This window comes from Geotrypetes seraphini, chromosome 1 (assembly GCF_902459505.1).
Source record: "Geotrypetes seraphini chromosome 1, aGeoSer1.1, whole genome shotgun sequence".
Classification (NCBI taxonomy): domain Eukaryota; kingdom Metazoa; phylum Chordata; class Amphibia; order Gymnophiona; family Dermophiidae; genus Geotrypetes; species Geotrypetes seraphini.
Window position 1 is genome coordinate 283,982,304 of NC_047084.1, and position 27,644 is coordinate 284,009,947.

Consider the following 27,644-nt stretch of genomic DNA (forward strand, 5'->3'; position numbering starts at 1 on the left):
TATTTTCTTAGTTACAGTGGTGTTTGACTGCTTTGGTACAAACTGACAGTGGCAGGACAGTCCACTGGGGAAGGAGGCGAAACTGAAAGATATGATCGACATCTCTCTACAATCAGTTCGCGAGAAGGGGGAATTCACCTACTGTCTGGAATCCTTTGCCCTTCTACTACCTAATTTTCCCATAGATGTACTGTTTGAGAGCTACGTCTCTTTTCTATATACATTTTTTTGTCCATAATCACTATAGAGCCTCCTTTGTCTATAGGCTTGATGGCAAGTTCTGGTTATAAGGCTTTTTACAGCTGCTCTTTCTGATAGAGAGGGATTGTCTAGAATTTTGTTTTGTTTGCTGAGATTGTGATTTCACCCTGTGGCAGAAACTCATGTGTTTTTTTGTTTTATCCATTTTGTGGAATGAAATATAAATTCTCTTCTAGAAATGTACTTTCAGGCAGCATTTCCTTTCTAGATCTGAATATACTTGAATTTCATCTTATTTACTTGAAGGGCAAAATGGAAATCCTTTAGATAATACTGAGATCTCATGCTGTGATAACTGGTATGTAGAGAGGTTTATTATTCCCATGTGATTTACACTTCCATCAACTAGAATTTGCCTGCAGGGGATCCGCTGACTCTTGTGATCTCCTGGTGTGTTTGAATTATGGTTTTCTTATTCCTCTGATTGATTGGAAAGTGTGTTCAAGTTATTTAGATCTTCTCCATCAGATGTTGCTCATGGTGAGCTGGGATGAGATGTTCTCTGTGATTTTGGAGGAGAAAAGGTAGCTTTCTTTGCTTCTCATGTTACGCATGCAGTGTCCCTTACATATGTCTTTGCTTTGTTTTATGGCGCATCATTTGGCTTTTCTTCAGCAGTGGCTTCCTTCTTGCTACACTCCCATACAGTCAACATTTTCTCCTGTATCAGCCAAAGACCTCTGTATTTCTTTTAAAGTAACCTTAGGCCTCACCATGACCACCTTCGGCAGTTTCCTTAACCTATGGCTGCTAAGGATGGGTCAGCCTTATTGAGTTAATGGCATTTGGGAGAAGACTTTTTAGGTTTCTTATTCTTAATTACTTTTTGAAAATTTAAAACAATTGTTCTTTCACACTGAAAGTGTTGGGTATGCTGTGTAAATCAGTGAAACAAACTTCTTTTTAATATGTTTTGAATGATATTATTTAGACAGCCGCAACCAAAAGTCCAACAGGATGAAAACCCACAGGTACCAAATAGATATCCAATAGTTGTCCAGGTCTGAACCACCCAGATGGTACTCACCTTTTGAACATAGATTTGGATATATTCTATCACATCCTGCAATGCCGTGTTGAAGTAGTGATGTTGGATGCTGGGCCGCAGCTATAAATCATCAAGAGAAGCCCGTGATAACAGGTGTTACTATCACAGGCAGTGGCAGGCATCACAGTGGGGTTAGGTACACAGCATATGGATAGGCATTGTGATAAGGACAGTAAAGAGCCATATCTCTCTGCTTTATATAGTGTAAGGCCCTTTAACATTTGCACATTCAACAGCTGGCAGTAAAAGGGCCAATCCTTAGACAGGATGGGACAAAAGATATGGGTAAAGCTGTCATCTGAACATTATAACCAATCCACTGGGGGTTACATAGTATATCTGGCCTTGCTACCATTTAACTGTGTAACCCCCAATTTGATTGGTTATAATATTCAGATGACAGTGCATTGTTATTGGTTGAAGAAGAGGTTGTTAATTACTATTTGCAAAGACATTTGTATTTGTAATCGGTATTTATGGCTGCAGCCTTAATAAAATACACATTTGTTAAAGAAATATGGGCTGGTGTTTATATTGACAGGAAGCAAAGTGTGTCAATCTTTTAAACATGGCTTCCCCAGGAAATCAGGTTGTTTTATTCAAAACTTAGATGTCATAAGCTTTGAAAAAACCTCCTCTTCTGAAAAGCTTAAAGAAACCCCTCACACTCAAGTTTTGTATAGAAATAACTATACGCAGGGAGAGATTGTGTTCTATGAGTTTCTATAGTTTTTAGTCCACTACAGCAACCATTAGGCTAGTCCTCCACTTCTTTCATGTAACTTTCTCCAACTCATTTTGATATACCCTGTGAGATCTCCATTTATTTTAACTTTATCTATTTGATCTGGTGATCTTAATGATGGTCCTTTAAGACGTCATATTTTGTGACATCTTTATGCTTTATTTATATGAAACACCACCCTTCCTTTGGGAACATCACTGGCAACTTGCTATGGATGAAAGCTAAGTACATTATAGAAAATATAGCAAAAGGACCAAATGCAGTGACTACTATTAATTTCTATACCAAGAATTTTATTGAAAAGAAATAACCAACTAATAGAGTTACTTTTTATCAATAAAGATATATAATTAAAATAAACTAATATTGATGAAAAAATAGGGGGGGGGATTACATGTGACCTGTGATAGCTCATGGAATGGTTGGATTGGCAAGACTAGTTCTAAAGTCAAACAACTATGAGCACTTGAGGCCACTGTTCCCTAGCAAATAAAGTAAAAAAAAATAGAATAAGAATTACTTCCCATTAATATCACAAAGGAAGGGTGTTGTATCATTGACAGAAATTAAATACGATTGTATATTATTTATATGAAACACAAACACTGACTTGCTGAAGTACTGGGAGCAATTCTGTAACATGGCATGCCCATTTAGGTATCCCACTGCTGTATCAGGACAGCCTATTCTATAAGGAGAAATTAATTTTTACTAATTTTCTTTCCTTTAGGCCTTCCGTACTAGTCAGACGCTGACATAGGGGATATGCATGGCTACCAGCAGATGGAGACTATAACAGGGTGCCTCCATTTAGGTGCCCCATTGCAGCATTGGGACAATCTATTCTGTAAAGCAGTGTATCGCAAAGTGTGTGCCCTAGCAGATTCCAGGTATGCCACGAGAGCCCGGCGAGGAGGAGAGGCGCCGGCTGATTGCTTACAGGACGTGCCTCTTACGGTGAGAGCCACGTCCTATAGTCAGGCAGCCGGCGCCCCTGTTCCTTCTCCTCACCTTTAGCACCCTTCTGCTGGTAATAGGAGGCTAAGGGCCATGGCTGGAGGATGTCTGTGTACTGCTGGGTGCCCTCCAGCTGCGACCACAAGATTAGTGTGCCGCACCTGCTCTTTCCTTTAGACCAGGGGTAGGGAACTCCGGTCCTCGAGAGCCATATTCCAGTCGGGTTTTCAGGCTTTCCCCAATGAATATGCATGAGATCTATTTGTATGCACTGCTTTCAATGCATATTCATTGGGGAAATCCTGAAAACCCGACTGGAATACGGCTCTTGAGGACCGGAGTTCCCTATCCCTGCTTTAGACCTTCTAGACGACGCAGACACCAAAAAGAAAAAATAAAGGTACTCGTAGAATAGCAGATGCATGTTTGGATCAAATGCACTGAACTTATCCTGTGTTTCTCATACGCAGCTTTCAGCAGGGCAATTTTCTAAGCAATATGTTTAAAGACTGTAGTCCAAACAGCCATTCTTTCCATCTGTACCTCATATCACTGCCAACATATGAGCAAAACCAAAATAATTATGACTTGCGTTTCCTTTTCAAGGTGTTTTCACATAAGCTGACTGCAGGATTGAGTATGGTCTTCTCTCTGTTTTCCACTGGAATCTGCCTGGGCTATTCCAAGCTATTCATAGAAAACAGGCACTTTGCATTGTGTTATTTGTCTCTTACACATCACCCCTCTAGGAAATGAAAGCCAGGGATGCCAAATTACTATACCTTTTAACATTTATTGCAATCATAAGACTGTCGGAGTCTGTTCATGGCATGTTCATATCAATAATTCGTAGACACCAGCTCTGCTTTATCAGAAAAAAAATAATCTCAATGTAATGAAAATATTTCAGCTCAGCAGGCAGGAATATTTTAGTATTATATGTATATTACATAACTGATGCTGTACTTAGTTTAGAATTAAAGTAGTTTTAGAAACCATGGAGCAGATATCAAAAGGACAGATGAGTACAGCAAATATCTGGGCCCAAGAATATATATGATACAGTCTCTTAATTGAAAGGGATGATACATTTTGAGGATAAGGATACAGCACATAGCATGGAGAAGACATACAACAGATTACAGCAGTGAAGGTCAAGAGTTCTGCAGATAAAGTACTGGCATATCGTGGGTACAACAACAGATAAGAGTTAAGATGGCATGGCTGTAGAATGGTTTTCCTTTCTCCAAAAGATTAAATATACTCGTATAACTTGTTAAACGCGTAACTCAAGAAATCTCAGTCCTTGGAGCAAGGCTTTTCCTATATGAACCACAGTAAAGCACTTCCCTTCAAAAGACTCCAGAATTGCTCATACTGCTGTCAGTGGAGCTAGGAGGCTAGTATCAATTTTGTAGCCCCATCCAGTTGCCAACATTTGTCTGAAGGTACATTCGGGGCTGTCAACTCTTAAGTGCAGGGACCTAGCCAAACTGCACTTTCTCAGCTATCCTAAATTCAAAATGTGTCAGGTTGATTTAGAAATTATGCAGCTAGCAAACCGTGTGCACAACTCCTCTTAAAGTGCAAGGATTTGGCTTCCTCACTTTTGCATAAACAGCTCAAGTAGTTTATGATTTTACATATACATTTACCCTCTGCCTAATCCTTTGTGCCCTAGCCTAAAGTGCGCATAGTGCAAGCTAGTGTGCACTTTTACAGCAGATGTGCATAGGGGCGGAATCAGGGTGATTGTGGGCAGAATTTCAATTTAGGAATGTATTTGCTAACATGTATAGCTGCCCCCAAGCAGGCATAATGTCAGTGCCTTGAATGTACATACTATTTCTACAGGAATTGCACTGGTGAAGTCACAAATGCACCTATTGGCCCCATTTTAGACAGAATGTGGAAACCGAAATTGTTACATCCAGGTTGGGACATGCACAGATTCAGCAGTGTTTTAGAAAAGGATCTGCAGAGGTAGAGCCTTTTCTAAAAGACATGCAGAACTGCACATGCATTTGCCCTGTGCATGCAGCAGGAGCAGTCAAATTATAAAGATACTTGTTGAAAAACTGAACAAAGGAATTTGGTAACTTACATGCGTAAGTATTTGTTTTAATTTTGGAGAGGGAAATAAGCAACAGTAGACTAAGGGGGGAGAACTCCCTTAATTCCTCATTTTAAAAACTGGCCTAAGTGAGCATATTTTACAAGGCTGAGCTGCAAATCCTGATGCTGATATATTGGGATATACATGTACATTCCTTTTCTGAAAAAGATGTAGATTTTGGCTCCACCCACACCCTGTTCCCTTGCAGTCTACAAGTAGTGCAAGTAGTTACACAGATTAAATACTGGCTTTTTAAATCTAGGATTTGCCTGTGTATACAAAATACACATATAAATGTGTAAATCGTAAATAACGAATAGTGCCTTCTTGTTTACTTAATTTTAGAATAGGACATCTAGATTAACCCCTCATCTCCCACTGGCTAGGCCAGAGAATAAATACCAAATATAGCAGCAGAATATTCCCCCACTTCCACCCCACCCATTCAGTATTTTGAATATAGGATTCCTATTTGTCATAAATTATAATTGTAAATGTATTTAAGTGCTTTTATAGTGTTATATGATGATTGTATTATATCCTGCACTTAATCATGGCTTTAAAATGAATAAAGAAATTAAAATTAAAAAAATATAGGATTCCTACTTCTAATGCTTTATCATTGGTAAAATGCACATTTCAGGAGAAAGAAGGGAGATTTATAATCAGTACTCCAGGACTTTTATTGTTGCCCCTCCTGAACTAAAATGTAAAAACAGTGATTTCCCTCAGGTAAGTCCTTGGCAGGACCATCGAGGGATAAATGAAGCAAACATTAAGGAGAGAAAATTAGGAAAACACATTTGCTCATACTGTACAACCAGGTCAACAACATATAAGTCACAGAATTTGATTTTAATAATATATACAGGACTAGACCATTATTTACATACAAGTACACTTGTCTTAGTATATAACTTAGCAGCATATAGTGTATAATACATTTTCTATGTAAACTAGTAAGCACTTCACATACATAAAACTGCCAGTGATTTTCCATACAGTTCTATGCTAGTGACATTTGTCTTTCTGAATAAAGGTGATCAAGAGATTCAATCTATATTCGAACAACTGGGGGCAAAAAAGAGAGGAAGCAACATGATTTTAATGTGTGTGTATATATATATATACATATATATATATATATATATATATATATATATATATATATACATACACACACACACACACACACACATATACACACACAGATACTATGCCATAGATCATCTTTCTGAATAATGCCAAGCTGCATTACATGTCTCTTGGATAACATATGATTAACAAGCTATTTATGTTTTACATTTGAATTAACAAAGCAAAACTGATAAAACGGGAAGACAAATGATACTAGACAAACAACATTCTGAAAGCTTGATTTAAGGACTGGGGCAAATATCTTACTATGCTATCTGTATGCGTTATTTTTTTTCGGTTTTAAAGTTTTTGCCTAGTGCCAAACTGATGCTTTGAGCAAGGATGTACCCTATTTTCAAACTGCACCAAAATGGGTTTGTTCACCTTTTTCCTGGTTAGTGTAGGAATTGTGATGTTTATGGGTTTTTTTTTGGACAAATACAACAAAGTGTGCACTGAAGGTTCCACTAATTAATCCATTTTATTTTGCAGGGAAGAGGCCATCAAATCTAAGCCTGTGAGTCATATAACTCTTTCCTACATACTTCAGTATTACTTATGCGCATGCACACTTGTCAGCAGAATGGTACATCTCCACTCACAAATGCCCATATTCACACACCAAGTATACCACAAAGCTTTCTTTGCTAAGTTTTGATTTACACCAAAAAAAAGAAAAATTAGGCAAAGATAACAAAACAAGGAAAAAAAGTAAAAGTAAAATTTAGTTCTATCTTTCTGGTGAAGCACACTTGTGATTCTAACCATCTCTTGTTCAATATAGATAAGATTATGGTACTTGGAATGGTCATGCATGGGACAGCTATCTTGAAGCTTATTGGTGGTAGTGCCTTGTGCAATGGAACTTTCTAGTGAATTCTAGATGGCAAGGAATGGTGGAGCTCATTTTGTTTTTGCATTTCAGATTTTACATATAAGTAGTTATAAAGCCCTTACATTTGTGTAGGTACTGCCAGTTAACACAGTACTCTCTAATGGTGACGATTCACTCTCATGACAAGGGCCAGAGTTGCACAGATTCCAGATGGGCCAAGCTACCTAGTTCCAAGAGGGAAATTTTAAGCCAATTTGGGATTTCAATAGACCTTACCCTGGGGCCTGCTGCATCGATTTCATTGGTAGAATCAAAGAATGCAGATACTATACTGCTTTTGGGATGTCAACCAGGATTGGCCAAAATGTCTCCCATTTGGAAGTGGGTAACTGACAGTTCTGAGTGTTCACAACATAGTTCAGATGCACCCATCCAGAAGATTACATCATACTGATCCATACAGCATATCAAACTCAATCACAAAGGTGCTATTCTGGTATCAGAGTTTCCCAAACCTGTACTGGTGTTCCTGTAGGGAGTAGGAGTTTCAGAATATTCATAGCAAAAACTCATGAGATAGATTTGCATGCTTTGGAGACATGTACACATTTTTCTCATGCATATTCACTATGGATATTCTGAAAAATCACACTGGCTTTTAAGAGGCGGTGGGCATTACTAGCAAATGTTTGAGAAGCCCTGGCCTAAGTACTGCAGAGTCAGGCATGATGGTTAAAAAAAAGGCATTCCAGTACTATCTGAAAAATACAGAAATCCAGAATAAATGCATAACAGTCTGAAATGCTCCCACCATACAGTGGCACACCCTGAAAGGCATTCTCAGTAGATGCTCCACAAATTGACACATCTGGGACTATCAGAGGAGCAAGGAAGCACCAAACTTAAGGTACAGAATAAACACTTGAGGATTCTTGTGGTTTTCAGTTGTAATTTCCATAGTTTTCTTTCAGCTCACCTCTTTCTCATCCTCAGCATTAATGCATGCATATGCCTCACTTATTTGCTTAGTAAACATAGACACAACTATGCGAGCGTAGCATCATGTCACATGTATGATACAGAATCAATCCATTTAGACAGCTACCATTTAATAGACACTAAAGTGCACTCTATGTCAGCTGTCACCTTGGAGAACTGCTCCAGTAGCCAGTGTGGCTAAAATGCCTTGAGGGCCCAATGCCACTCTGGATTTTCTACTCCAGTTTAAAAGAAAAAGAGCCGTAACAGTTGCATCACTTTCAGTGAGCAGCTGAAGGGCCATAATCATCTTAACTTTAAAACACAACAAGTGTCCCGTCCTCTGTACTATTGTGGACATAATCCCACCATTTTACCTACAGAGCTCCAAAGAGCACAGTAAGGGCGTACAGTGTAAGCACCTGTCACAAAATAGCATATTGTTCTTAGGAAGATCACTGGCTGCAGTAGGTAGTACATGCACTACAACAAAGTTATTTTCTATCAATTCGGACTCTTAAAAGTTTTTTAAATTTCTGTGGATTCTATCCTCTCTAGCCTCGAGGAAGTCCATGGTTTCTTGTCCTCTGCTGGTGGCGTGGTTGCCTTGGTGTTCATCTCGTTCACCTTATGCTCCAGGTGTTGGTTTTTCTGGTACATCTCCACATAGCTCAGCTGCAGCTGCTTCTGGTACTTAATCACTTTCTCCTTCTCCTCCTGCCACGTGCGCCGTTCTTCCTCAAAGTCCACGACCTGCTGGTCCCGCTGCTGACGCTCCAAGTTCAGCTCCATCTGCAGCCTCTCCACTTCTTTCTTCAAGGTGCCGACACTGTCCTCACTTTGGCGTTTCATCTTTGCTTCATCGCTTTCACAGGCCAGGGTGTCCCGCAGTTTCTCTGTGAGCTCTGGGCTGAACGAGCTGTGGCCCAGGCTGGTCAGTGCTTGCTTTAAGCCAGATATTTCCAGCTCACATTGGTTCAGTTTCTCCCGCTGGTGCTGCACTTCATTGACTTTTCTCTGCAGTTCATTCTCACAGATCTCCAGGCTGACACTCTTGGAGCTATAGGAGTCCTTCAGTGAGAGTATCTGCTCCTCTTTCTCTCTCAGGAAGACCTTTGCCTCTTTGAGCTGGGTTCTCAGCCCAACAATCTCGTTTAGTTTCTGGGTGACTTCCGCTTGAGAGTCCTTCAGCTGCTGCTTCAGCAAAGATATCTCCCCAGCCTTCTGACAAACCTGAAATAAGCAGAAAAGGATTAAGAAGAGTTTGGCTAGGCAGATGTACAATATACACTATTTTAAAGAATCCTTGAATTGCCAATTTCATTATACATACGTGACAAAACATAACAAAGGCTGCAGTAAATGTCTGGAACACACATACCTGAACTTGCTAGGATTGTTAGTGCAAATTCAACAAAATAAAATCAACAATGTCATTTTCTCGTGAGAATTCACGGGACCAGTAAGGAAGCCACTCAGCGCCAAATCGCACTGCTGCTCATGCCGCTCAGCTGAAGAAACTGGATCTGCGCAGCTGATTAGCAGTGGGGCAGGAGTTCGGAAAACTTGCTCCTGCCTGCTGCACCTCCACCAGGGATCGGCAGAGGACCCACTGCACCGCAGCAGGGATCGGCAGAGATATGAGCCTAGGGCAGGGAGGAGGAGGGGGGCAGAGCCTGGAGATTATGGTGGCCTAAAGAATTCTGGGAGGGGGGCGTTGGCCCGAATATAAACCAGGACCCCCATTTTGGGGCCAGTTTTTGGGCCCAAAAATCCCGGTTTATATTTGAGTATATATGGTAATCATCCTGTCTACTGCAGCAGGACTGAGGGAGTTCAAAGGGAGTTTTTCCATAGGCACAGAATATAGAAAGCACGTTTGAAATAAGGCCAGATTTCTCCAATGTGGTTCTATTTGAAAAGTTGTAACACTGGCAGTGTTATTTGTATTGAGAAAGTGGATTTCTTATGATTTCATATGAACTGTTAGAAAGTGTTTGACCTCCCCCTGCTACTTCCAATGGATTAAAAACTGGCTGGCTGGCGGATAGGAAACAGAGAAGGGGGGTAAATTGACAATACTCAGACTGGAAAAGCGTCACGAGTGTAGTAACGCAGGGTTCGGTGCTTGGACTCGTGCTCTTCAACATATTTATAAATGACCTGGAAATTGGTACGACGAGTGAAGTGATTAAATTTGCAGATGATACGAAGTTATTCAGAGTAGTGAAGACGCAGGAGGATTGCAAAGACCTTTAACAGCACAAACACGCTCGAGAAATGGGCTGCGACATGGCAAATGAGGTTTAACGTGGATAAATGTAAGGTGATGCATGTCGGTAACAAAAATCTTATACACGAATACAGGATGTCCGGTGCAGTACTTGGAGAGACCCCCCCCAGAAAAGAGACTTGGGAGTACTGGTCGACAAGTCAATGAAGCCATCCGCGCAATGTGCGGCAGCGGCAAAAAGGGCAAACATAATTTTAGGAATGATTAAGAAGGGGATCACGAACAGATCAGAGAAGGTTATCATGCCGCTGTACTGGGCCATGGTATGCCCTCACCTGGACTACTACGTCCAGCACTGGTCGCCGTAAATGAAGGACACAGTACTACTCGAAAGGGTCCAGAGAAGAGCGACTAAAATGGTTAAGGGGCTGGAGAAGTTGCCGTACAGTGAGAGATTAGAGAAACTGGGCCTCTTCTCCCTTGAAAAGAGAAGACTGAGAGGGGACATGATCGAATCATTCAAGATAATGAAGGGAATAGACTTAGTAGATAAAGACATGTTGTTTACCTTCTCCAAGGTAGAGAGAATGAGAGGGCACTTTCTTAAGTTAAAAGGGGATAGATTCCGTACAAAGGTAAGGAAGTTCTTCTTCACCCAGAGTGGTAGAAAATTGGAATGCTCTTCCAGAGGCTGTTATAGGGGAAAACACCCTCCAGGGATTCAAGACAAAGTTAGACAAGTTCCTGCTGAACCAGAACATACGCAGGTAAGGCTAGTTTCAGTTAGGGCATTAGTCTTTGACCTAAGGGCTGCCATGTGAGCGGACTGCTGGGCACAATGGACCACAGGTCTGACCCAGCAGCGGCAATTCTTATGTTCTAATTAGGAGTTAAGGAGAGTGGAGCACCATTGCTGTACAGGAGTGAAGTATTTGAGGGACTTAGTACTGTAAATAGTACTTAACCAGCTTTTAATCCAGTTTGTCACTTTAGGGTCCATACCGCATGCATTCAGTTTATTTATCAATCTATGCAGCACTGTGTTGAAAGCTTTGCTAAAGCCCAAGTACACTACATCTAGCACCCCTCCCATATCCAATTGTTGGTCACCCAGTGAAAGAAATCAATCAATCGGATTTATCTGACAAGACCTACCTCTCATAAAACCATGTTGCCTTGGGTCCTGCAGTCCATTCAGTTCTTGAAATTTCACTATCCTCTGCTTAAGAAGCGTTTCCATTAGTTTACTCACTACTGAGGTCAGACTAATCGCCTGTAATTCTCAACCTCCTCCTTACTTCTACTCTTGTGCAAAGGGACCACATCCGCCCTTCTCTAGTCCCTAAGGAAGCATTAAAAATATAAGACAATGGAGCTGCCAGAATCTCTCTGAATTCTTTGAGTATCCTGAGATGTATCCTGTCAGGCCACATCGCCTTGTCTATTTTTAATTTAGCTAGCTCCGTCTATTTTTAATTTAGCTAGCTCCTCACAAACACAGTCTTCCAAGAATCTTTCCAGATCTACTACACTTCTATTTCCATTTGAATTTGTTTTCTGTGGTCCTACCCCTGGTCTTTCGTCTGTGAACACAGAACAGAAATAATTGTTAAGCGGTTTCTGCATATTTGTCCCCTTCACCCTTAAGCCTCACTATGCCATTTTGACACTTCTTCCTATCACTTACATATCTAAAAAAATATTTTATCCCTCAATTTTACCATATTGGTTACCTTTTCTTCATCTTTGTTTTTCTGACAGCTTTTCCACATATTTATGTCCATCTTCCTCTTTCTGTTATAACTTGTAATTTATGAAGGCTACCTTTTTTTCTCTCACCTTTTCAGGTAATGCATTTGAGAACCAAAGCAGCTTTCTTTTCCTTTTACCTTTATGTACCTTCTTAATATAAAGGTTTGTCACCTTCAGAACAGCCTCCTGGTAAAGGTAGTGAAGACAAAGACTGGGTCTGAGTTCAAGAGAGCATGGGACAGGCATGTGGAAACTCTTAACGAAAGGAAGAGATAGATGCTGTGTATGGGCAATTGGATGGGCCATTTGGCCTTTATCTGCCTTCATGTTTCTGTTTCTTGAAATTTGCTTGGATTTGGGCCATTAGCATAAGGGTTGAATCTACTTGGGTATTGGTAGGGAGATAACTGTTTGGGTACTGTTAAGATAGGTGTTTGTTCTCTTGCACTTAGTCCTTTTTGTGGTTGGTAGGCATCATAATTTCCATTTCCACTCACTACTGGAATCCCTGAGGTCTCTTGGTCTACTGGGCTGAAGAACATTCTTAATATTGTTTCAGGATCTATTTTAGGCAAATTTTAATAGGTGACCCAGAAGAGCTGAAAGTCTTTATAGGTTAACAGTCTTCCAATAATGTTGGGTGCTACTTAAGCAAATTTCAGCAAGTGGTAGCACAGGCAGTAGATCAGGATGACCAAAAGCCCCACTTCTATTCCTCACCTCCTTCTTATACTATTCCCCTTCCCACTCAGGCAAAGGGTCCTTCAGCAACTCCCACTAATTTCTTCTACCCACACAAACTCATACTCAGTGACTCCCCAAAGAATCCTATGCCTCCTGCTCTGCAGCAGAGGCATTCATTGGTGTGGGGGGTGTCACATATATATTATCAAAATAGTACTTCTACATAAGGAATTTTTAAATATCCATATTTACAAGCAGTTTGTTCTCTGTGCAAAGATGAACACGGGATTACTCTTAAAATCAGGGTTAGAAAAACTGGCATAACAAGGGTAGGAGGCGCCCAGGCAGGTGGCACCCTTCCCATGCCTTCCTCTCCATCCCCCTACTCCCCATGCCACACTCACACCCTCCCTTCTCCCGTACCTCTTTAAATCTTCACCAGCATGAGCAGTTTCTTCAGCCTGCTGCTCGCACCGGCATTGGCGTTCCCTCTGACGTCACTTCCTGGCCTCACGACCAGGAAGTGATTTCAGAGGGCAGCCAGGCCAGCACAAGCAGCAGGCTGGAGAAGTTGCTCACGCTGGTTAAGATTTAAAGAGGTACGGGGCAAGGAAGGGTGTGAGCATGGCATGGGGAGGGGGGGGGAAGGGGGCAGAGAGGTGCCGGCGCCCTCACTAACACAGCACCCGAGGCAATCCGTCCCCCCTCTTACTATGCCATTGGTTAGAAACCAGTCAAGGATATTTTTGTTAAAGGTTTCAAGTTACCTTTTGATGGCTGAACTTCTATCTGAGAAAATCTGAAATTGTAACTATGGTGTTGAAGATGGGTATAAAGTGCATTCTGATAACTCTATGGGGTATGTCTACTAAAGTGCCCTAGTAAATGGGCTTAGCATATGACTTTCCTGCACACTAAGCTTTAACGCCCTTTAGCAGGTACCGGTATACCCCTTTGACTCCTCAACTTATATCTCTGATAAACTTCCATTTCTGGCAAAAGTGCTGCCTAGAATATCTTCTTCATTAGTCGATGAACAGGAATAGACTCCGTTTTGTGACTATTTCTTGAATATTAGTATGCACCTAAAGGGCCAACAGAAGAAAGTCCCAGGCCATGTTGAAAGGGGGGTACTATAAAACATAAGAACATAAGAAGTTGCCTCCGCTGAGGCAGACCAGAGGTCCATCTTGCCCAGCGGTCTGCACCCGCGGCGGCCCATCAGGCCTAATTGCCTGAACAGTGCCCCTGACTAATTTTGTAACTGCCTCTAATCCTCTAATCCTATCCCTATAACCTACCTCTACTCCTATCTATACCCCTCAATCCCTTTGTCCTCCAGGTACCTATCCAAACTTTCTTTGAAGCCCTGTAGCGTGCTCCTGCTTATCACATCCTCCGGTAGCGCGTTCCATGTATCCACCACCCTCTGGGTGAAAAAGAACTTCCTGGCGTTTGTTCTAAACCTTCCCCCTTTCAATTTCTCTGAGTGGCCCCTTGTACTTGTGGTTCCCCATAATTTAAAAAATCTGTCCCCGTCTACTCTTTCTATGCCCTTCATGATCTTGAAGGTTTCTATCATGTCTCCCCTAAGTCTCCGCTTTTCCAGGGAGAAAAGCCCCAGCTTCTTCAGTCTGTCAGTATATGAGAGGTCCTCCATACCCTTTATTAGCTTAGTTGCTCTTCTCTGGACTCTCTCAAGTACCGCCATGTCCTTCTTGAGGTACGGCGACCAGTACTGGACGCAGTACTCCAGGTGCGGGTGCACCATTGCACGGTACAGTGGCAGGATGACTTCCTTTGTCCTGGACGTGATACCCTTCTTAATGATGCCCAACATTTTGTTTGCCTTTCTTGAGGCTGTGGCGCACTGCGCCGACGCCTTCAATGATGTGTCTACCATCACTCCCAGGTCTCTTTCAAGGTTACTCACCCCTAGCGGTGATCCCCCCATTTTGTAAGTGAACTTCGGGTTCTTTTACCCTACATGCATGACCTTGCATTTCCCTATGTTGAAGCTCATTTGCCACTTTTTGGCCCACTCTTCCAGCGCTGTCAGATCATTTTGGAGATCTTTGCAGTCTTCCGTGTTTTCAACCCTGCTGTATAGTTTGGTGTCATCCGCAAATTTAATAACCTCACATTTTGTTCCTGCCTCCAGGTCGTTAATAAATATATTGCACAGGAGCGGTCCCAGCACCGACCCCTGCGGAACTCCGCTCGTGACCCATTGCCAGTCCGAGTAATGGTCCTTTACTCCAACCCTCTGTTTCCTGTCCGCCAGCCAGTTTTTGATCCATCGGTGGACCTCCCCTTGCACCCCATGGTTCCATAGCTTCCTTAGCAGTCTTTCGTGTGGTACCTTGTCGAAGGCTTTTTGGAAGTCAAGGTAAATGATGTCTATAGATTCCCCTTTATCCACCTAGCTGTTTACCCCCTCAAAGAAGTATAATAAATTTGTGAGGCATGACCTGCACTTGCAGAAGCCATGCTGGCTCGGCTTTAGCTGCCCAGTGTTTTCGATGTGTTCCCAGATGCTGTCTTTAATAAGCGCTTCCATCATCTTTCCCGGGACAGAGGTCAAGCTCACCGGCCTGTAGTTTCCTGGGTCTCCCCTTGAGCCTTTCTTGAAGATGGGCGTGACATTTGCTATTTTCCAGTCTTCCGGAATCTCTCCAGTTTTTAAGGATAGGTTGCATATTTGTCAAAGTGGCTCAGCTATTTCGTTCCTTAGTTCCTTGAGTACCCTTGGGTGAATGCATTTATAGAAACATTTAAAAAAATGTGTTTCTGTTCTGGAAAATAGCAAATGTAATTCCAATCTTCAAAAAAGGATCGCGAGGAGAACCAGGCAACTATAGACCTGTGAGTCTTACGTCGGTGCCCGGGAAGATGGTTGAAGCACTAATCAAGGATAGCATAGTGCAACACCTGGAAAATCACGACCCGATGAGAGCCAGTTAACACGGCTTCAGGAAGGGGAAGTCATGTTTGACGAATTTACTTCAACTTTTTGAGAAGGTGAACAAACATATCGACAGCGGAGACCCAGTGGATATAATATACTTGGACTTCCAGAAAGCGTTCGACAAGGTTCCACACACTAGACTTCTGAGAAAACTACAAAGCCATGGAATAGAAGGGGATATACTAAAATGGATAGGCAATTGGCTGGATAACAGATTGCAGAGGGTAAGCATAAATGGGAAGTTCTCGGACTGGGAAAAGGTGACAAGCGGTGTGCCCCAGGGCTCAGTTCTTGGGCCCATCTTATTCAATATCTTCATAAATGACCTGGAAGAGGAAACAACAAGTAATATAATCAAGTTTGCAGATGACACTAAACTATGTCAGACAGTTGGGTCACACATAGACAGTGAAGAACTCCAGAGAGATTTGAACCAGCTAGAGAAGTGGGCAGAAAAGTGGCAGATGAAGTTTAATATAGAAAAATGCAAAGTGATGCACCTGAGCAGGAGAAATAAGGAACATGAATATAAAATGTTAGGTGTGACATTGGGCAAGAGCGAACAAGAAAGGGACCTGGGAGTACTGATAGAAAGGACCCTGAAGCCGTCGGTTCAATGTGCAGCGGCGGCAAAGAAAGCAAACAGGATGTTGGGCATGATAAAGAAGGGAATCACAAGTAGATCGGCGGACGTCATAATGCCGCTTTACAGAGCAATGGTCAGACCACACTTGGAATACTGTATCCAGCACTGGTCTCCCTACCTAAAGAAGGATATAACCCAGCTGGAGAGGGTGCAGAGGCGAGCCATGAAGCTAGTTAACGGTATGGAGAATTTGAGCTACAAAGAGCGCCTCGGAAAACTGGGCTTGTTCACCCTGGGGAAGAGAAGACTGCAAGGCGATATGATAGAGACTTTCAAAATAATAAAAGGATTTGACAAAATAGAGCAAGAATCACCGTTATTCATGTTGTCAAATGTGATTCGGACAAGAGGTCATGGACTGAAATTGAAGGGCAACAGGCCCAGGACAAATGTCCGGAAGTTCTGTTTCACACAACGAGTGGTGGACGCTTGGAATGCTCTCACGGAGGAGGTTGTGACGGAGACCACCATTCTGGGATTCAAGGGCAAGTTGGATGCACACCTTCTTGCAAATCACATTGAGGGGTACGGGTAAACAGGGTCTTCATCAGGGAATACCTAGCTTAGTTTCCGCGTGTGTGGGTCGCCGGACTAGATGGACCTAAGGTCTGATTCGGTGAAGGCATTTCTTATGTTCTATATAGAGAGGGTATGTCATTCCATGATCTGGTAAATACTTTATCTTCAGTTTTGGGGGACAGAAACATCTTCATGTTTAAAAACTGCATTTTTCTAGTACCAAATATATAAAGGGTCTAATATTCAAATGATTTATGCTCCTAACTTTGAGAGTCATGCCTCTTTGAAAATTTATAAATGTTGAGTGCATAAATTTACATTTTAAATTTTACTAATCTCAAATGCAGAAGCATATAAAATGGGTGGCAACAGGGGCAGATTTAGGATAGGTAAAGTTAGGAGCTTAGCACTGGGCTCATAAATCAAGGCAAATGAATGATTGGCCTACATTTATAAGCATAACCTTTAGGCTCCTAAATTAAGATAAATTTTCAGCTGAAAGCTAAGGGGCCTTTGTACTAAAGCTTAGTGCACGCTAATGGAATTAGTGCATGCTAAATGCTGAATGTCCTATTTTATACTTATGGGCCAAATGGTACTTAGCATATGATAATGTCTATTAGAGCTTGTTCAGCTTTAGAAAAAGGGCCCCTTAGGCTCCTAAATTTTGCTGAAAATAGAATGCAAAATTAGGAGCTTAATTTAGGAGCTGTTTCGTTGAAGACTGGGACCATATGTTTTAGGGCCCCTTTTATGAAGGTGCAGTAGCGGTTTTAGTGCATGTACCAGATTAGTGCGTGCTAGCCGAAAATCTACTGCCTGCTCAAAAGGAGGCGGTTGCGGTTAGCGTGTGCAGCAATTTATCACACGCTAGTCTGCACGTTAAGCCCTAGCGCAGCTTTGTAAAAGGAGACCTTAGTCCTCCACCTTACTAGTTTCACACATAGCTTAGTCTATCTCCCCAGTTCCAGAGCCAGATTAAGGCTAGGGGGAGCAAGAACAAGATAAAGCCTACATGGCCTGTGTGTGAGAAGAGCAGGAAAAATTATGGCATACCCAAAAGAGAACTAAAAAAAAGAAAGAATAAAGAGAAAACCAAAAAAATAACTTTTCGCTTCGCTGCTACACTTTTGCAATCTGTCAATTTTGGGGAATTACCTAGTGCTATTCTTCCTCTAGATTTCCAGCTGCTTGGACATCAGTATGCCTACGAGAGGTGATGAGATTCAAACGAAATCATCAAAGCGCTTGGTCTAAAAATTATAGCTGTGCATACTGTAACACAGTCTGTAATATAACACCTAGGCAAAAATTACAAGTGAGAAACACAAGACAGTAAAAAAGCAGACATAATATTTCTTCTTTGAAATGCACAATACCCAGAATACAGCAATACAATCTGCTCTGCCCTTATAAACTTGAGCATTTCAGTACTATTACTTATTTCATTTAAGTTGCATGCTTTTGCATTTTTTTGTGCTTTTTGCACACAGTCTTGAGAAAAAAAAGTTTCCATAATGTACAGAGAAAAATATTGCAAGAACTAGTATTCACCCCCCACTCATAACTTGGAAGAAGAATGTGCTACCAAAAATTGTTTGCTACATTGGGCGTATAAAAGCTAATTAGATCCTATGCTCGAAAAAGATATACAAAAGGCTTCACACATCTTGGAGGAATGCTATAGTATGAACAATCTCCCTTGATATAAGAATTTAGGCTCACCTACATTTCTCCCACCATAATTTTCAGTGCATTACAGACTATGTCCATCTGCAATGCTGGCTTATGTTGCTATCATATTGCACTCTATACTGTGCCTGAGAGATTTGTCAAGACAAGCCTGCCTTGCATCAAAACTTTTGGCTGTAACCCTGACTCTATTCAGTGACAGATCCGACTGAATCTGAAGGCACCGGAGCCTCTGGAATTTAGAAAGGGAATGGGGAAGAGATATTCACATGGCAACAAAGACATACTTGGGCCAGATACTAATAACAGTGCCATAAGCATAAGCATCCTAATACCGCTAACTTAATTGTTTTAATTGGTTTATTGGTGCAGTAATTGACTGTACCAATTAAAAAACAAAACGTTGTAAAAACAAAAACTGAGGAAGTGGCCTTAGGTGCTGTTAGGCACATCCTTAGACACAATTCTCGTAAATGGTAGGTGCCACAAATATAGGCCTTTAAAACCTTGGCGAGAGCGGACCGCTGGGCGAGAGCAGACCGCTGGGCGAGATGGACCTCTGGTCTGCCTCAGCGGAGGCAACTTCTTATGTTCTTATTTCTGGCACCTACCTTTCATGTAGGCGTGATTCTGCAAAGGGTGCCATTGCCCGATTGACATGCAAAATAGTGCCATGTTTGAAGGCGCCACCCAATAACGGTGCCATTTGCAGAATCCAGCCCTATATCTCTAACAATCAGATACAGACCACACACATATCAAGATGCTATCTTGATTTGAAGGACATGTCTTGATACATTTCTGTATAAAAGATGCACTTGCAAAGGCAAAGAGTTAGCACTAATCCTGAACACTCATCAAGAAGATTAACACCACATCACAAGGATCAAGGGCCCAGGACTAAAACCAGTGATCATCACTAAACCTTTTTTGACAGCTTTAACAACGATTGCATTTGCCGACCCGATGCACAAAATGGCTTACTGCGTGGTTTTCTGCACAATCACTCATTCTCCGATCCAACCATGTAAATAAGCTCATTAATACTGAAATGCCATGTAAACTAGTAGAGTAATTGATGCTCTAACATGGATTCCCGATGCACAAACAGTGATTGTTTTTAGCGATCCAAAAAAAACGACTGGTCAAGATCAGTCACTTACTTATCCAACCATAGTTTAACCCTTTTTTTTTTTTTTTTTAAAGGGCACAGATGGCATGTTACACATGCACAATATATGCCCCATTAAAAAGAAAAAAAAAGCCTCCCCACCAACTGATGACGGCCCTCTCCGACATTCCCTCTAACAAACCGGTACCAGGAATCGACCCCCCTGGCAGTGAAAACAGCAGGAGGGATGCCCACTTCCTCCTGTCATGCCGACCATCTCCTTCTGCAGCAGCCCATTCCCTCCTGCCACCAAAGGCTCACTACTGCGCCAGGTGTCCCACCTCAAACCATCCTCTACCCTTCCCCTTTCCCCCAAAAAAGAAAAAGGCAGGAGGGATACCCACTCCCTCCTGCCACCGGATGCTTCCCCCCAACCCCCCTCGGTACCATTTTTTTAAAAATGGAAGCAGGAGGGAAGCACGGTGACACCACCTTCAATGCCCGCCAATCCAAAATGGCATGCCTTCCCTCCTTGGTGCATCATGTGATGCACGGGGAGGGACCTTGGGCATCTGAGCCAATCAGGGCCTCGGGCACTTTGCTCTGTATTCTATGTGATGCATAGGAAGGGGCCTAAGGCATCTGAGTTTTGCTAGTACGGGGGGGAGCATTCTCGATTCCGTGTTCATCATTGATTGTTGGGGAGGGCAGTCGGTGGCAGGGTGGGGGGCTTTTTTTAATGGGGCAAACTGTGTGTGTGTACACAGACAGCAACTGTACCCAAGATCTGTTTACTGGTATTTCCATAGGTGGTCTTGTTGCAGTGGTTCTAGCTGGATTGATAGTGTGTAGCTGGTCTCGTGAATCGAATCTTTGTTTTAAAATATGAGCATTTGGCTAGTTCTGGGGCTTTTGGAATAGAGCCCCAGAACTAGCCAAATGCTCATATTTATGATCTAGTTCGTGTTGGTTAGGTTATTTAATATTGAGAACCGCTTGTTGATTTTAAGATTATCTTCTATGCTCATCTGTTTAGAATAGTACTCTTTCTTCTTTTGCGTCAGTTATATTCTAGGATTTTCTGGCGCCACTTAGTCTTCTTTTCTGCGGATGAGTGTTTAAGCCAATAGCGCTTGGCTTGTTGGCAAGCTCTTTTTAGGAACATAAGTGCTTATTCGAACCACTTCTCTGATGATCTGTGGATTCTTTTGCTGCATTTGAGTGGGGCTAGTTTATTTAGGATTTTTTCATGGATCATTTTCCAATGGTCCAGGAAGTAATGGTCAGGGATGGGGAAGGATAATAATGAGTTATCTATTTCATTCCAGTTATGATTCAGGGGCTTCTTTGCTTCTATTATAAGAGGCTACTCGGGGGGGGGGAGGGGTTGGTTGGTTACTGATATCGCTTTTCAGAATATGGCAAATTTTAGGAGTAGGTGGTCTAACCAAGGTTCTTCGGATATGGAATTAACTTCTAGGTAGCTTGTGATTTTTGCTGAAATGGAAGAGGCGAGTAGATCTAACTGATGGCCCTTTTCATGTGTGAGTGTTGAAACAAGGGTTTGAGGTCTACCTCTTGTATGAGGTCAAGGAATTTCAGGGTTTGAGAGTTTGAGGTTGAGTCTAGGTGGAGATTGAGGTTTCCTATGATGAAAGTGGAGTTATATTGTGCCATGGGTCTTGAGATGTCTGAGAACTGTGGTTCAGCTTCTAGCCACTTTCCAGGAGGGATGTAGAATAGTATGCAGCAGATGGGACTTTGGGAAAAGACGCTGCAACCAGTTCTCGATAGGTGGGTGATTTTGTAGTCTACTGGGTAGAGTAGTTGTAATCTGGGGTCATCTTATTTATTTTTAATATTTATATACCACTTATAACCTAAGTGGTACACAAGCATTGTTCCCTATCTGTCTTGGTAGGCTTACACTCTGTCTAATGTACCTGAGGCAATGGGGGATTAAGTGACTTGCCCAGGATCACAAGGAGCAGTGAGGGATATGAATCCACAACCTCAAGGTCCTGGTATACACGTTTCGGTTAGGAATAGAAAGTAGGGTTGTAATTCATCAAACAGCTCTTTTATAATTTCAGTCATGACAACCACTGAATTTGTATTAACATATCCAAATAGGATTGAGGCGAGTACGACTTCATTAGTGTAAGTGGTTAAGATTCTTATTAGGTTGTCCAGGTTTGGTTTAGTGTTATGATTGTGGTATAGTTTTTGGAGTCTGTGTGGTCCAACCAGTGTTGGGATTATCCATTGCATGTGGTCGGCATATTTTATCATAGGGTAGTGTTGCTACATTTTTCTCCGGGAAACCCCAGACGCATGACCTCGCCCCATTCCACCACAGCCCCTCCCAGTTTTTCCTGCAGCCCCGCCCAGTTCCGTCCCAAAACCTGCCCCCACAAAGCCTCCTTTCTTCTTCGAGAGGAGCTCTAGCCACGTCTGGAGGACCTGGAGCATGTGCAGATGTGTGACGTCATTCACGCATGCTGAGAGGTCTTCCAGATGTGGCCAGAGCTCGTCAGGGTTTTCAAAAAATCAAACAAATGCTGGGTTTTGGAAAGTCTGTCCGGGAGCCCAGGCAGTCCTGTAAAAAGAGGACATGTCTGGGTTTTCCTGGACATCTGGTAACTCTATCATAGAGTGACAGGTTAGGGGTCACCCTGGGGAGTGCTGGAAGGAGTCAGCAGGCGGATAGCAATGTCTCTTTTGTAGGAAAGGTAGAAGTGGTGGAGAGGTTACCTTGGAACTGGTAATCATGATTTTTTAACGTTCTCTCAAAGATCCTGTCTTAGAGGATATGTAACTACATCTGCATGAGTTGGAAATCTAAACATGCCAGACTTATTGGGAAGCCCTTGTTACATTGATTGCCTTCTAGTCCCAGGAACTGCAAGCACATGCCGACGACTACCAGTTCCTGGGACTAAGGGGCAATAATCTCCTGTGAGTTAAGCAGAGGGCTAGGCTGATGCTTCTCAGGAGCAGAATTATACAGTTTGTTGCAAGTTGCATTATTTATGTACTGTGGAAGTCACTAACACTTGGTAATAAAACATAGCAATATGATGGCAGATAAAGGCCAAATGGCCTATCTAGTCTGCCCAACCACAGCATCCACTAATGAGCTACGACAGGTTGGCAACTAAAATAGTAAACTAAGCTGTGTTAAAATTCCAGTTTTAACTGAAGTTAGTAATTCCCATCTTTACTGTGAGAGTCACTAATCTTCAGTAAAGAAGTAAAGTTAAGCTGTGGTAAAATACTATATTTCACTGCAGCTTAGTAACTTCCACCCTAAATATTGTTATTGCTGAGAAAAATAGGTTTGGAATAATTTGGTATTTTGAGATTTCAAGGCAAAATGACTTCCATAACATGCAGCCCTAGAATCTACAATGACCACAAGATGGCCCAGTTGTTCAACGAATGTTGAAGCTGATCTTAATAAGGGATTTTTAAATTTTTTTATTAAAAGGCCAGTAAATTTAGGAAAATCTGTCACCAGACCACAGATGACACTTTATTCCAGCCTTGAGTTGTTGCATTTTTCAAAAATGATTATTTTTCAGCGTAGACTGAGTATGTTTTCACCCATGCCAATCTATCAGGTATATTGCGAGTTTAATTTTATAAATGGTACTTTTTCTAAGCATTTTGGAATGTGCCAATGTGCTTTGAAAATACAAAATGTTTTTAAATAAATCAATAAATAAAATGCTGAAACAAAATTCCTAAAAAAAGGACTGATCTAGTGAAAAACAGCACTGGCTCAAGGTCTGATGGACTGAAGTTAGCTGTGAAATATCAGCCGTGGAGTGAATTTGAAGGCCTTAATATATTCATTATCCTACTGCATGGAGGTATAAACGTTAAGAGGTTACAGATTAATGGCTTCCAATATCATTCAAATATACTGTAGTTTTGGTTGTGGGTTGTTGGGGGGGGGGTTTATTTTAAGAAAGCCAAAATTCTTTGTTTAATTTTTTCATTTATTCACCTATGTATTTAAGTGTTTCTTAAGAGCACAGCTCTATCTAATTATTTTTAATGTCTCTCATTGGTAGTAAAGCATCTACTACAAAGTTATTACACCATTACAACTGTCTGTGGGAATATTTTTAATAATTATTGCATCAAAATTAAAAAATACAAACTCCAGTCTTAAAATAAATTTGACACACTGAATAAGTCACTTATAGAGAATCACAATGTGTCAATATTACTCAAAAGGAAAAACGACAACTGCAAATTGTTCAAAACACGGCAATAAAACTAATCTATGATGCTAGGAAATTTGATCACGTGACTCCACTCTTCAAAGATGCACATTGGCTTCCTATTTGCCAGCGTATACAGTTTAAAGTTTTACTACTTATCTTTAAAAACTTGATTTTCAAAGAACCTCAGTGCATTTCTAAAATGCTAATTCCCTATAGTTCCGCACGCGCACTCAGGTCATCTTCCCAAAACTTATTAGTTATTCCATCTTTAAAAATTATAGGCACCCGTAGATTAGACATGTTTTCGGTCGTGGGCCCCCAATGGTGGAATTTATTGCCCCAATATATAAAAAATGAAAAAGACATTCCCTCTTTTAAGAAATCTTTGAAAACATTTCTTTTTAAAAAGATTTTTAATTCATAAAAATTTTTTGTTTTTTTAATAAAAATTTTTTTCGTTTCAAGAATTTTACTACCTCCTCAATGTTTTACCCTTAAATGTGTTTCTTATTATAAGATATGTAACTTTAACCTCCCTTTCCTCCCAATTGTTGTTTGTCTTGTCTAATATCTAATGTTTATATATTTATTGTATGTTTTTATCTTAATTAATTGTATTTTAATGTACATCGCTTTGTATAAAGATATAGCGATTTATCAAATATTTAATAAACCTTGAAACCTTGTCATTCAATATTCAGTTCCAAAGTAAGGTTAAAAAAACTATTACGTAATCAGAATATCCCATTTACTATTGTCTATGCCGGTGTGTCCTGCGACTCAGACTCGGCCTCCCCACTCGTCTTCCATTCTAAGATCACACTACACCCTTCAAACTGACCTTTTGTTACTCCATTGTCTTAATGCTTCTTTTGCCTCTTCAATTTTGTACCATGTAGTACATCTACACTGGTTATTCTATATCTTCTCTTTCTGTAAGATGCTCTGGGTACTAGATACCGACTAGCAACAAAAGCCCCTTAATACAAACAAGAAATGTGCATTAAAAAAAGCATCTATTGTATTTTCAGACTACACTGCTATTTACTAATTACATTTTCTCTTCAAAGCAGATAAGAACATAACATAAGAATAGCCTCTTACTGGGTCAGACTAATGGTCCATCAAGCCCAGTAGTCTGTTTTCACGGTGGCCAATCCAGGTCACTAGTACCTGGCCAAAACCCAAGGAGTAGCAATATTCCATGCTACTGATCCAGGGCAAAACTAACAGGAAGAAAATAATTTCAAAAGACAAACAGCGTGAAAAAATTCAAGAAAATAGACAAAAAACATGCTAGTGTAATTGCTGTAACTTTTTTAAAAATCCTCTTAGAACTCCATATTCCTTATTCTTTAATCAGCTGATCCAGGGCAAGCAGATAATATTTAACTCTAATAAAAGATTAGCCAAAGTAGCAGTACAGAGTTCTGTAGATGGGTTCATCTGCATCATTGCTTGAAGAAATTAAAATGGCCTTTTAGAATTCTGTCAATTAGGTATTATTCATGGTCACCCAGAGAGTGGTAGACAACTGGAACGCACCCTCCAGGGATTCAAGATGAAGTTGGACAGGTTCCTGCTAAACTGGAACATACGCATGTGAGACTGGACTCATTTAGAGCACTGGTCTTTGACCTAAGGGCCGCCGCATGAGCGGACTGCTTGGCAGGATGGACCACTGGTCTGATCCAACAGCGGCAATTCTTATGTTGTATAAATTCTTATGTTCTATAAATTTTTTATATCAGCGTCTATAACTAGTACTACATGTATTAAATGTATTTGAAAAAACCTTTTCAAAAAAATATATATAGCCAATACTACTCTAGGAAGAGCACCACTGAAGAATTGGCTAAAACACCTAAATCCTAGGGTGGTAAGTCTGACAAAACAGTCACTCAATGGGAGGAAACAACATTTAAAATGGTGGACATCAGTATGAGCCCTTCGTGGATAACGAGAACCTCTGGCTCAGGCAAAATCTCAGAGGTGACCAGCACCAGACATAAGTCTAAATGAGAGTTGCCTCATACATCATATAGTCCATAATGAAATTAGTCACCTGTGAAAAAAAATCACACTCCCAATGAAAATACCAGACTTAACACTAAGGAAGAAGGAAAATAAAGGCATTCAAAAAACATACATTCCCTAAAGACTGACCCAATACAAAATGTGTGAAGTGAACTGTGTATATGAAAAAATATCACAATAAGACAGACTCCTGGAAAAAGAAAAAGAAGAATCAATAAATAGGTCAAATGACATGGATAAATTGATGATTAAATCTAACTGAATAAATATAACTGGAAAATTACATGCTAATATAGAGTATAAACACTAAAAAGTTACATACTGCTATAAAGTGCGAGTGCAAAAATTCCTATTGTGGAGTTAATTGCCAGAAACCAGAACTAACTTAATAAATGTAAGAGTCACAAAACTTGATGAATAACCTAATGCCAAGCTAATAAAGTAAAAGGCACTAACTAAATGAATATACAGAGGTCAAGCTAGAAACTAAATAACAATACTAATGAAAGTATAAAGTGCCAATCCAAAAATGCATTGGTGAAAAATAAGTATAAAGTGCAAATGCAAACAACTTAATAACAGTGCTGATAGAATAATAAAGTGCAAATGCAAAATTCATTAAAACATATCCTAGGATATGTTGTTTCCTCCCATTGAGTGACTGTTTTGTCAGACTTACCACCCTAGGATTTAGGTGTTTTAGCCAATTCTTCAGTGGTGCTCTTAAATGTATTTGGACATCTGAATCTGCTTGGTTGGGATCTGATGACCAATGGATAGATTATTTTAAATATACACAACTTCCTACAATATCTACCAGTCTAATGCAATTACTATATATTTTTTTTCAATAAAGCATTCTGGACTCCCAGTAAGTTGCATAGGGCTCTTCTAACGGATTGAAAAGAATGTTGGCATTGTAATGAAAGTTTAGGATACCTTAAACGCATGATTTACGATTGCCCAATTGTCCAAACATTTTGGAATTCGGTTTGGAAAACCATATGTACCATACTTCCTATTTCCTCCCAATTATCTTTTGAAATTGTTCTCTTTCGATCTCAAGCCTGCCTGGTACCCAAGATAAATGGCATTCTAAGCTATTTGATGCTCTAATGGCTATTACTTTACAAATTATTCTATCACATTGGAAATCTGTCCAACTATTAAATACCTCTTTTTGGTGGGCTAAGGTCCTGATGATTCATAATTATGAATATAAAGCTAATTCCCTTACAAATAAGAGCTTTAAAACTAATAAAATATGGTCGCTGATATGAAATGTCTCTTCTCAGTCTTAAGTTTTGGATACATTTCAACTGGTATATACATGGAATATATTATTTAGCCCTTATGTGTTTTTTTTTATTGCTAGCTTAGATTATTTGGTTATGATATGATCTAATATTCTGATCTCCAAAGGAGTTTTAGGATTTTTCTCTCTTTGTTTTATATGGCTTCATATTTATATTAAATTAGATTACATGTCTTCAATGTTCACCTCCCTTCCTTTCAATAGTCATTACTTTTAAATACTTTTTAAACTCTATTTTAGTATTTTATTGTAAACCGGCTAGATACTCGTTGGTCGGTATATTAAAAATCAATAAACTTTAAACTTGATGGATGCTTGTTAGCCCTCTCTGCATCTGTGTTTAATATGTATGTATTATCTGGACTGTATAATTCC

General features: G+C 40.6%; 1 protein-coding gene across 6 annotated transcripts in view; it reads right to left on the bottom strand.

Moving 5' to 3' along the window:
* Positions 1-5,963: 5,963 nt before the first annotated feature.
* LZTS3 (leucine zipper tumor suppressor family member 3) overlaps positions 5,964-27,644 on the bottom strand; it is a 303,348-nt gene continuing 281,667 nt past the window's right edge. For 5 of the 6 annotated variants that reach the window (XM_033953014.1, XM_033953032.1, XM_033953006.1 and 2 more), the window contains one exon: positions 8,606-9,310. In XM_033953014.1, the coding sequence (XP_033808905.1) occupies positions 8,606-9,310 (705 nt within the window). Of the gene's footprint in view, positions 9,311-27,644 lie in introns of all 6 variants that reach the window. The other variant, XM_033953048.1, reaches the window with a different exon arrangement.